Consider the following 12,221-nt stretch of genomic DNA (forward strand, 5'->3'; position numbering starts at 1 on the left):
TAGTATAAAGTGCCGCTGGGATATACATATATTTATACATATATATATACCGAGGTTGAGTATTGTATCAGAATATTTGTTGTGAGATCCCTGTAGTCTCCCCTTAGCAATAATATTGGATTAGCCACACTGGCTTCCATTCTAATTTGTTCAAATTTAGTGTCACAAACCTAATGACACAAGAAATTGCACACCTCCGTATGGATATATAGGGCAAGGTAAGTGCAAATAGTCAACTGGCACATTGTGGGGACAATGACCCTGTAAGTCCTGTTCTGCTAAAAATATTTTATTTTATTATTATTATTTTTTTACAAAACCCATCTTTTTTTCATAACAAAATTTTTTTTTAAAGTACTCTTGTACTTTTCTGCATAACATCAAGACATGGAAGGAAAAGATATGCTATTAAATTGAAATTAATTTAACATCCGACAAACACAACACACCATCTGAATTACTACTATTAAATGATAAACAAAAATGTCTCAAAAAAGTGGTCTTATGCATACATTTAGTGCAGTTATTTTGAAGAAATAACAATCAAATTTAAAAAGTACAATACGTTTTTAGCTTGAAATGATGCAATTTAAAGCAAAAAAGTGCCAAAGTATATTTAGTTATATTAATTTTTTTTGATTGCATTCGTTTTTTGCAATAGGTAACAGTAGAACAAATAGATAGCATATGGAAATGCTACAATTATGAATGATTGTACGCCAACCAAAAAGCAGAACGTAAACAGTAAAAAGGGAAGAAAGTGAAACAATCAGATTTGCTGAATTGCATTCCATTTCCTAGGTAAAGTAGCAATGAATCCTGGTCAGCAATTGCTGTAATGGCAATAATTGGGAATTAGTTCCCAAATGAAAACATTTTCCTTTTTACAGGCAATCTTTCTTTTAAACAATTGTGTTTTGCCTGAAAAAGGAAAGAGTGAAGTTATGAAATGACGAACTACATTGCTTTAACAGATAACGCAGATGGACACTTTTAAGAGTTCTGGAGAGATAAAGGATGTTGACTCCAAAGTGAGTTTGAAAAGTAAAGACGAAATCTTCCCGTAGTCCACCTCTGATCAGAGTTCCTGTCATTGTGGAAGTTATATTCATACCAAGTAATGCTTAGAAGTTAATTAAAAAGTGCTGTTTAAGCTGCTTTGAATCTTCTGTCAAATTTCCATGGCTTGATGTTGTCTTACAATAAATTGCTCCTTTTACATTTCACATCTAATTCATGCCCTTTTTAAAATTTTAAAACCCCCCATTTTTATTGCCCCCACCACATACCATCCTCTGAAAACAAAAGTCACACAATATTTTCAGGCATTGTTAAAAAATAAAGCATTTTTTGCAACCAATTCTTGCTATGAAACAATATGCACACAAAATGTATTTCTTAAATCCCATAAAATATTCCAGCAATGGGATAAATGAGTGTTTAAAAAGTGGCTGGAGACTGCAACATTGTCATTCAAAGCATTTCCCCCCCTTTTTTTCTTTTTGTCCATTTCAGTTCAAAATACTAAAACATTAATCACTAAAGCATTAAAAAGAATTTACACTCTTTATTTTGATCAGCTTACCTCTTCAGAAATATATTTACCCCAAAAATGTGCATACATTAGCAGCTATAAACATTACATGGCATATCACACTATGTCAGCTTATATGAAAACGTACAAAATGTGAATGTATTCAAAAAACTATTCTGCAATTACTATTTTCAAAGCAAGACATAAAATTATTATGAAGTCTTGTGAGCATAACACTGTTTTAAACAGAAAGAAATATATAACACTTTCTGGTAAATTACAGCAGCAAAAAACAAGAGGCATCTGTTTTTTTAAAAAGTACGATTTTTCACCACTATAGCAGCTGTTCACACCTGAATTCCTCTCACAGCCTGCTTTATATTTTCCAGTAGAGCTTTATTTTCTGGACTCTGATAACGATCTTGATTTGTATACATGTCCGTCAAAGTAGTCACGTAAGCATCAAAATTTTGTTCATTGATTGGTTCCTACGAGATATTAAATAGTAGTTCATATACAACTTCTAATTGCTTTTTTTTTGTATATTCATATATGCAAAATAAACTATCACAGCACAATGACATATTTTCTTAATACATTTAAAAAGGCCTAGTTTAAAGCTTACTTAATTTTACAGGAGACATCGGATTTGGCCCACCATTTCTTTTTAAGCAGTTAAATTTATCTTTATGGTTTCAGGGATGATATCGCAAATCTCCATCTGCTTGAGGAGTCATAAACATAAAAACAAAAAGACATCTACTGTATGAGGTGAAGAAGACTGCCTAATTCCTTATTTGAGCCTTCAATCACTTACCATATGTGGTAGCTGGATATTAGCTAGACTATGAATTAAAGATTGGCTCAAATTGGCCAATTCATGAAGGAGAGACTCATTTTGTTGTTCAATTACTTTGTTTTCTTCTTCTATAGTCTTCAGGTTGCTTTCCATTGTGGTAATCTAAAAGAACATATGATTGCACAATGTAAAACATGACAATTTAAAAGCAAATAATTATTTTAGCTCAATAATTTTAGGTTGTATCCAAAGTAATTCTAATGGATTCAGTCATGAAACCAGGAGTAGGTTCCTCTCAGTTCGGACTGGATGGCCGGAACTGATAGTGACCCTATGGTGACCTCACAATGGCATTGCAGATCTGGTTCTGTCAGTGCAGTCCATGGGCGCCACCAATTTTTTTACATTTTCCCCCTGAATATTTTTGTTATTCATGCACAAGGGGGACATGCATGCATGAAATATTGCAATGCGAACAGGTGACAAAGGTAAGTGGAACCCACCCCTGCATGAGACTCAGTCATGCTCCCACTGAAAAAAGAGGGAGAAATGATATTTGGCAAGTAAGTTTAGAAGCATATTCCCAATCTGGAAAGCTTTTCAGGGGGCTACAGGGTAAGATGCAAACAGTTGCATCTTTTCTGCAGGATCATTCCATTTATGCACGTGTCTGGTGTGTGAGGTATGGATGAGTGTCTGTTGTATGTTTGTGTGCACATATCTGTCTGAATTTAAGGCTCAATTTAAGGCTTTATAAAACTGTTACCTGAGTTCGAAGTTTAATCATATCAGCTTCCATCTGGGAGTTGGATTCATTTAGCTCTTTTATTTCTTCATCTAACTGTTTAATTTCTTCGTCATTTTCTATTCCTGTTTAAGTAAAAGGATAAAATCAAAGTGAGAAGTTTATGGAAATAAAACAGATTAAGCCGGTAGGAAACCATGACACCTGGAATGTCACAGAATACTAAGAAAGTAGCAGGACAATTGTACTCTACAAGTGTTGGAGACGGTATGAATTCCTTGTGCCTATGAGTTGTTTAGGGTAAAGTTAAGGATCTTCACAGATGCTATGGTGTCTGTTTTTCACTTAGCCAAGTGAAAAACAGAAGAGACTGCTGGGCTTCCCTCAGATAGCTGCTAGGGAAAGCCCAACAGTAAGGATACAGTAAGGATAGCAGAACCCAAGTTTAAGTAAGAAATTGTTAGATTTACAGTTATTTTTAGTCTGTGTTGTCCCAGGCCATGTTTTGCAAGACATTTCCTCTCAGAGCAATCTGGGGCTGGGACATGCATGTGTAGGCCTTGCCAGGTCTGTGTGATTCACTCCCACCTACTGAACTACCAAAGCATTTCCCACTAAATGGAACTATTTGATGTTCTTAGTGGCTTTTAAAATGACAAGCCTGAAATGAACACCTTGTAATCATTGACAATAAAGTATTTGTGAGTCATTTAGCAGAAATATGTTGAATAAACAACTTCAAGGGACAAATAAAACTCTTGTTGATGCAATGGTGAAGATAGTTGGATTCATTACATTTGTAGAGTTATGTCAAAAACATATTTTTGACAAAATATGACATATTTTTCCTTCTTTTATTTTTCTCTTTCACGGATGCCATATTCTTTGGAACTTGTTTAAACCAAGTTAATGGCCTTTTATGCTTTAAATAAAAATTATGCTTATCTATACTCATGTATGAATAACAATAATTCTATACAAAGAATTGATACTTAAATCAAACTCAAATCATTATATTTAAAGATTATTCTATTTACAATATATTCATGCTACTAGATTCCAATCAATTCTGATTCCTCATGGAGTCTAGGCAGTGCAGGAATATAGAAATATTATTCTAGAACAGTGGTTCTCAACCTGGGGGTCGGGACTCCTTTGTGGATCAAACGCCCGTTTCATAGGGGTGGCCTAAGACATTGGAAAAGACAAATTTTCTATGGTTTTAAATTGTTTTAGATGTCTTTTAAATATTTCAGGATATGAAATATTGAGTGGCCTTTGGAAAAATATAAATAGCAAATTACATAATTTAGTGATGTGCCGATGCCTGGAGGCTGTTGGAGTCTGGATGGGTGCCAACAGACTCAAACTCAACCCGGATAAGACGGAGTGGCTGTGGGTTCTGCCTCCCAAGGACAATCCCATCTGTCCGTCCATAACCCTGGGGGGGGGGGAAATTATTGACCCCCTCAGAGAGAGTCCGCAACTTGGACGTCCTCCTCGATCCACAGCTCACATTAGAGAACCATCTTTCAGCTGTGGCGAGGGGGACGTTTGCCCAGGTTCACCTGGTGCACCAGTTGTGGCCCTATCTGGACCGGGACTCACTGCTCACAGTCACTCATGCCCTCATCACCTCGAGATTCGACTACTCTAATGCTCTCTACATGGGGCTACCTTTGAAAAGTGTTCGGAAACTTCAGATCGTGCAGAATGCAGCTGCGAGAGCAAACATGGGCTTTCCTAAATATGCCCATGTCACACCAACACTCTGCAGACTGCATTGGTTGCTGATCAATTTCCGGTCACAATTCAAAGTGTTGGTTATGACCTATAAAGCCCTTCATGGCATCGGACCAGAGTATCTCCGGGACCGCCTTCTGCCGCGCAAATCCCAGCGACCGATTAGGTCCCACAGAGTTGGCTTTCTCCGGGTCCCGTCAACTAAACAATGTCGTTTGGCAGGTCCCAGGAGAAAAGCCTTCTCTGTGGCGGCCCCGACTCTCTGGAACCAGCTCCCCCCGGAGATTAGAACTGCCTCCACCCTCCTTGCCTTCCATAAACTCCTTAAAACCCACCTTTGTCGCCAAGCATGGGGGAATTGAGATATCTCCCCCGGGCCTATACAATTTATGTATGGTATGTTTGTATGTATGTCTGATTAATAATGGGGGTTTTAAAATGTTTTTAAATTATTAGATTTGTTATGAATTGTTCTATTGCTGTTGTGAGCCGCCCCGAGTCTACGGAGATGGGCGGCATACAAATCTAATAAATAAATAAATAAATAATAAAATTGCTATGGCAATTAAATATACTATCAAACTAAATAGAGATGAAGTTAATGCCTATTATTAGCCTAAAGAATTTAGAATGAAATACATGACTGTTTTTATATAATTTCTTGGACCTAGTAAGAGTTGCTTCTGAAGAAAATGTAGCTAGAACAGCCTTCTGTTGAGAGTTTATTTTACTACTTCAATCCATACCAGAAGAGGAACACGGAATAGTGCGGATGAAATTGTCACAGCAACAGTAGATTCATACACTGTACTCTGATGACTTCTTGAGAAGGATTCAAAAACTGTGTTAAAAGAACTCTACATTATCATAATGAGTAAATTAATCTCATCATCCTGAAATAAGGTTTCAATGTCATTTAATTTCAGAAGCATTTACTATTTACCATTACTAGCCCGCTGCTTTATTGTAAGCATTTGTTCTCCCGACAGCTTTGCTCTCTTCATTGCTGATGTAGCTCTGGGGCATCCTGATAGACTGTAGACAATAAGCAAGGAAAGAACTATTAATTGGCCTTTGATTGTAAATCTGTCAGCTAAAGCTACCATGGAAACAGCATTAGAAGAAAATCTCTCCCAACTACCACTAAGAAGATACTGCTTTTTGAAAAGGAACTATTCTCAGAGAAGTTCAATCTTTTATGTTTAATATTCTATAGTTCATATTTGCATGTACAAACAAGAGATACATTCACGATAATATAAACATTAACTGGGAAAATACATATATTTTGTAATATACATACAAAATGTATATTAGCTAAGAAAAAATATTTAGTTTTGTTCAGAGTCATTAATATGTTGTCTTATAGTATCTGATACACTATTTTTATACTCTTCACTACATGCAAGCTAATTTGCAGGTATTCTAGGATATCAAAAATGAAATATTAAAACTGAAATATTGAAGTTAATGTAATTTTGCCATAAAAATGTATTTGATACTTAGAACAACAGTTATTGTTATGGGGGGGGGATGCCTTATTTTCAAGCAGTGAAATGTTATAACAGCAGCCAGGTTCGTTATCAACATTCTGAGATGAGATAAATCTAGTCTAAATAAAAATGAAAACATGAAGCATCTATGAAATCACTCTCAACTTCTGGGTTTTTTTTTTGCAATGACATGGAAACAGATTACTATTTTTTCTGGGATATACAATTTTTGAAAAACTCTTTGTTCTCCCTGTAGGCTCCCAATCATCAATTGGTTGAATCCTGATTAGCTTTTCTAGGATCAAAGTAACATATAGTTTACCGTGACAATAATTAGAAAAATATTTGCCATAAAAGTAAAACTAATAAATAGTAGGTTTTATATTTCCAAAGCATATGAATTAATAGCTTGATCTTTTCTTAAAGAAGTGATATGTATAATTCATACTTATTTTCCTCAATTGATTATAAATTGATTTTACTTCTTTAATACTGTCAGACCAATTAACTGGTTTAAATGCAGAGACCTAAAGTCTGCCGCTTTCGACACCGGATTGGTTCTGAAAAGAACCGTTGAACCTACTTGAACGGTCTTCTCGATGCACTGCAAGGAGAGTCCAATGTGGGTAATTCTCTAGTCTGATTTGAAGGAACTGAGTTCAATTTAAATATTAGGAAGGTACCGCCCCCTGGCCCTCCACTCAAAAAGAAATGAAGGAGCAATAAACCATGATTTTTTTTTTATTGAACAACTGGAAAGCCAAAGATAACGTTAAACTCATCAACCAGAAAAAGTAGCAGTGGTCCTGGTCCAAAGCCAGGTGGGTTTGGACTCTCCTTGCAGTGCATTGAGAAGACCGTTCAGGTAGGTTCAACGGTTCTTTTCCAATGCACTCGCAAGGAGAGTCCAATGTGGGATATACCCAAGTTTAAGTTTAGGGAGGGAGAAGGCTGGACCAGGGGCGCTGGAGTTGAGCACACACTTTGTAACACTCGCCTCCCAAAGGCCACCTCCGAGGAGGCAAATGAGTCAATATGGTAGTGCTTTACGAAAGTGGACGGAGTCGCCCAAGTGGCTGCCCTGAAAATATCTTTGAGGGGTGCCTGCATAGCCCATGCTGCTGATGTAGCCGAGCTACAAGTTGAATGTCCAGTTATCCCCTGCAGGATCCGATAGCCTCTTGCCTTATATGCTTCCGCAATACAGTCACGCAGCCATCGACTGATGGTTTGAGACGAAACCTTGGAGCCCATGGCCTGAGATGAAAATGACACAAACAAGGTTTCGGTAGTTCTGAACGGTTGCATTCTGCGAACATAGATCTTTAAAGCTCGACACACATCTAATTTGGGCCACCTCAGTTCCAAGGGGTGCGTGCCGTGCGTACAAAAGTCTGGCAAAACCACTTCCTGTGCCCTGTGGAACCAGGACTTTACCTTTGGCAGAAATGCTGGGTCATCGTAATATGACCCTGCCCGGGTGAAATTGACAAAGATCAGGTCGCACCGACAAGGCTGATATCTCTGACACGCACCTGGCTGAGGTCATTGCGACCAAGAATACAGTTTTGATTGATATCAAACGTAAGGAAATTGTTCGGATTGGTTCAAATGGCGGCCCCGTTAAGGCTTGTAATACCAAAGACAGATCTGAAGACGGGTATCTATGTACCGTCATTGGCCGGATATTAGAGGTCCCTCATAAGAAATCCTTAATCCATGGGTGATGAGTCAGGGGATGGTAGTAATCTTGAACTAGTATAGTAGATAAAGCTGCTACATCTCTTCGCAAAGTATTGGGAGTGAGACCTTTATCTAGTCCTGTCTGAAGGAAAGTTAGAACTATCTCAGTTGAAGCCGTCTGAGGATCCACTTCTTGAAGTTTGCAAAAGCCATAAAAGGCCGACCATGTGGCTTGATAAATACATTTAGTGGATGGTCTGTGCGCTGCTTGCATAGTGGCAATGACCATGTCTTGCAGATGGTGACGCCTTAGGCGATCCCCCTCAAGTGCCACACAGTCAGTTGCCACCACTGTGGTTCCGGGTGAAGGATGTCCCCCTGTATGAGAGAGACCAGGTGATCTGGAAACCTCCAGCATGGTGAGAGAGATAGTTCTTTCAGTTCTGCGAACCAAGCCCGGCATGGCCAATATGGGACTATCAGCAGTATTTCGGCCTGTTCCTCTAAGATCTTTCGAATCACCCTCTGGATGATTCGAGTTGGTGGAAAGGCATAAAGTAGGCCTGTTGGCCACAGTTGACGTAGAGCATCCACTCCTTCTGCTCCCGGAGAGGGGAAGCAGGAGAATAATCGAGGAAGTTGCGTGTTCTGGTCCATGGCAAAAAGGTCTATTACCAGGGTACCAAACTGATTGCATATTTCCCGAAACAATCTGGGTTCCAGACGCCATTCTGCTGGATCCACTGTCCTGTGGCTTAGCCAATCTGCCCAGACATTCTCCTGTCCAGAAATGTGTTCTGCCGTGAGCGAGGCTAGGTTGGATTCTGCCCAACGGAATAGAGCCTCCGATTCCCTCATCAATCTTTGGGATCCTGGTGATTGATGTGGGCATGTGTGGTGACATTGTTTGTTCATATTAAAATGTGTTGACCCCGAACTAGTTGAGTAAAGCTGCTAAGAGCTAACGATACTGCTTTGAGTTCTAGAAAGTTGATGTTTACTTCCTGCAGGTCTTGAGGCTCCCAGAGACCCTGGGACATATGGGATGAAATATGGGCCCCCCACCCCATCAGACTGGCGTCGGTTGTTATAGTCAGTGGGACTGGGTTCTGGGAGGACGAGCCTTGCTGTATCATTGGTGATGTCTACCATTGTAAGGACCTCCTGAGCTTTGGGCTGAGAGTTACCTTCCGCTGTGTGTGGCTGGATCTTCTTTGAAAGGGTAGAAGTAGCCATCGTAGTGGACGCAGGTGGTGTCGAGCCCATGGCACAATATCTGTACATGATACCAGAGTGCCCAAAAGCTTTGACAGAAAGGCCAGTGAAGGTCTCCTGAATGTTCGTCTATCTTCCCTGGGACAGAAAGACCATACACACCTTCGTGTCGATGATCGTTCCCAGGTGCGTAGCCGCGTTGTTGGGGTCAGGTGACTCTTGTCCCAATTTATCGTAAATCTGTGTGATTGAAGAGTTCTTATGGTGAATAACACATCTCGACGTGCCTGTGTTGTAGATTTTGACAACACTATTATGTCATCGAGATACGCCATCAGGCGCAACGACTGGTGTCTGAGTTTTGCCGTGAGGATATCTAGTAATTTTGTAAACATCCTTGGCGCCGAGGATAGTCCAAACGGCATTTCTCTGAATTGGAAATGAGATCCATCAAGACAGAATCGTAGGAACTGTCTGTGTCCCGGATGGACAGGCACATGAAGATATGCTTCTTTGAGGTCTATTGATGTAAGTAAGTCCTTGTGTCGCACTGCTGAGAGAATGGAACGAAGTGAATGCATTTTGAACTTTCTGTATAGAACATAGAGGTTCAACTGGCGGAGGTTCAGAATTAGGCGATATCCTTCCGAGGCCTTGGGAACCACGAATACAACTGAGTAAAATCCTTGCCTCATTGTGAATTGTGAACCTGCTCAATCGCCTCTATTTGCAGGAGATGAGTAATTTCCTGGTACAGTAACTTTTTCTTCTGTGTGTCGGTTACTGAAGGACACAGCAGAAAACAGTTTGGGGGAAGCTGAGTGAATTCGATCCGCAAGCCCTGTGTCACCGTTGCGATCGCCCAGGCGTCTGAGGATGTGATCTCCTAGGCACTTGCAAAATTCCGCAACCTGCCCCCAAGAGGGTGGAGGTCTGCTGAGTCACTTGTTATGTTTAAACCCTTTATTATTGTTTCCCCTAAAGGGTCGGCGTCCTTGCTGATATGATCTGTTGCGATCTCCATACGCACTGTCTGAACGGTAATTGCCCTGATTGAAGGAGCCCTGGAAATATGGCCTCGAACCTTGGGTGACAGTTGAGGAGGGTTCAAGCCGAAAGGGCTGTTGCCTATTAAAAGGGGTGAAGTGCCATTCCGGTCTCTCGTTTGTTCTTGGCATCACCTTCTTTTTATCTTTGTCTTCGATGAGTACTCCCTCTAATGCATCCCCAAAACGTTTTTCACCCTGAAAAGGTGAAGTTGCCAAGCACCACTTGGATTTTACATCTGCCTGCCAGCTGCGTAGCCATATCATCTATGTGAGGCCACTGAAGAAGCCATTGCTCTGGAAGCAAATTTTGCTGCATTCACCGTGGCATCTGCTGAAAATTCAGTGGCAGCCAGAAGCTTGTTAAGATCCTGGCGAAGATGTTCATCCCTCAGATCCACTCTAGATTGTATATCTTGGATCCATAAGATAGTGGCTCGATTGAAGAATGAAGGGCCCATGCTGCCATTTGGTGAGCTTTACTGGTGGGGCATATTGTTGTACCCCTGCTGCTACGCCCTGAGAGTAAGCACTGGCTATAAGATCTTATAAGGATGGGGGCATGTTCTGCCATGTCTCTTGAGAACTCCGAAAGCCTGCAGCTGAAGGTGTAAAGGTTGCAGTTGCAGTAGGCATCTACCCATATTGTGGTAATTGGGTCATCTGGATGCTTGGAGAATAGCTAGGCCAAGCTGGGGTCTGCCTTATTGTGTCATATGATTCTACTCTTAAGGCAGGTGCTTGATTTGAGGACCGGTCTGGGGACCAATCCTTATCTGTAGCCAAGCCTACTACCCCTTCATAGTTCATGGGGGAGGCCAGTGGTGATGCAGGCACTGGAATTGTGGCAGCAGCTGGCAGTAGTTGTTTTTGTGTTGCCTCTAATTGTTTCTCCAGTGCTCTTATATTTTTCTCAGCCTCTCTGAGTGAAGACATCTGAGAGGACTTGGACTTTCCCTTATCAGATAAGGCCTTTCCCTTTGGGGCACTGGGTTTATTAGTGGTAGATCCATCTACCACAAGCACTGTAAGATCTGCCATGGTTTTTTAATCTTAGTCACCACTCACGATTGTAGACACCAGGCTCAAAATCTGTCTCACAGCCGATCTCTTTCTCTCAGAGCAGTGAAATGACAGACCGGCTCTTACCTGCACATTGCTAAGGCAAATTGTGACTCATCTGTGTCACAAAATGGCGTCCCATGACAACCCTTGAAACGCCGAAAAAAACACCCGGGTTAAATGGCGGCTTCCGTTGCCTAGGCAACCCTCAGGTGGCTGAGGCACTGCTTGGGGTTCCCGCCTGATCTGAGGCCCAACGAATCCTCTTGGGAGGAAGGCCCCTCCCACCGGCATCAGTATCAGCCTTTGGAAATTCTTCATTTCACTGCCAGATCCTTGCCATAAATTCCGGCGCCGGTATGTTCCTCGGAGGGGGCGGACCCCTCCGAAGTCAACCGTTCTTAAAAGGAATTCTCCGAGCATGACCGCGGAGGTCAGCAACCCGGTTGCTCTCTCCCACTCTCTAGTGTTCTTTTCTCTCCTCAGGAGGATTGAGAGTTTTGTGGGGGAGGAGCGGCAGCCGAGAGGGTGACATCCGCGGAGGGTGTCTGCCGTATGCTATTTTTATTTTGCTTGAAGAACTCTTACCTGTTAATAAAAGGAAGAGAAAATTTATTTGTGATGTTAAAAATTGATGAAATTGTGATTTAAATTTACAAATTTTAGAAGAGAAGAAAACTCAAAGTCCCTTTACTGCGACTGAGTTTTTTTGACTGGAGGGCCAGGGGGCGGTACCTTCCTAATATTTAAATTGAACTCAGTCCCTTCCAATCAGACTAGAGAATTACCCACATTGGACTCTCCTTGCGTGTGCATTGGAGAATGACTAGTTCATTTTTGGACCAATACAACAGAAATTTACATTTTAACTAGTAAACAAAGGCATATTGTTTAGTAAATA

General features: G+C 40.8%; 1 protein-coding gene across 1 annotated transcript in view; it reads right to left on the reverse strand.

Annotated features, from left to right (window-relative positions):
- Window positions 1–2,339: 2,339 nt before the first annotated feature.
- The window catches only part of MYT1L (myelin transcription factor 1 like), a 312,289-nt gene continuing 302,407 nt past the window's right edge, over window positions 2,340–12,221 (reverse strand). The window contains exons 21-23 of the mRNA XM_070732934.1: window positions 5,765–5,856; window positions 3,100–3,203; window positions 2,340–2,495 (exon numbers count right to left, since the gene is read on the reverse strand). Of these exons, the coding sequence (XP_070589035.1) occupies window positions 2,340–2,495; window positions 3,100–3,203; window positions 5,765–5,856 (352 nt within the window). The remainder of the gene's footprint in view (window positions 2,496–3,099; window positions 3,204–5,764; window positions 5,857–12,221) is intronic.

This window comes from Erythrolamprus reginae, chromosome 1, assembly GCF_031021105.1.
Source record: "Erythrolamprus reginae isolate rEryReg1 chromosome 1, rEryReg1.hap1, whole genome shotgun sequence".
NCBI lineage: Eukaryota > Metazoa > Chordata > Lepidosauria > Squamata > Dipsadidae > Erythrolamprus > Erythrolamprus reginae.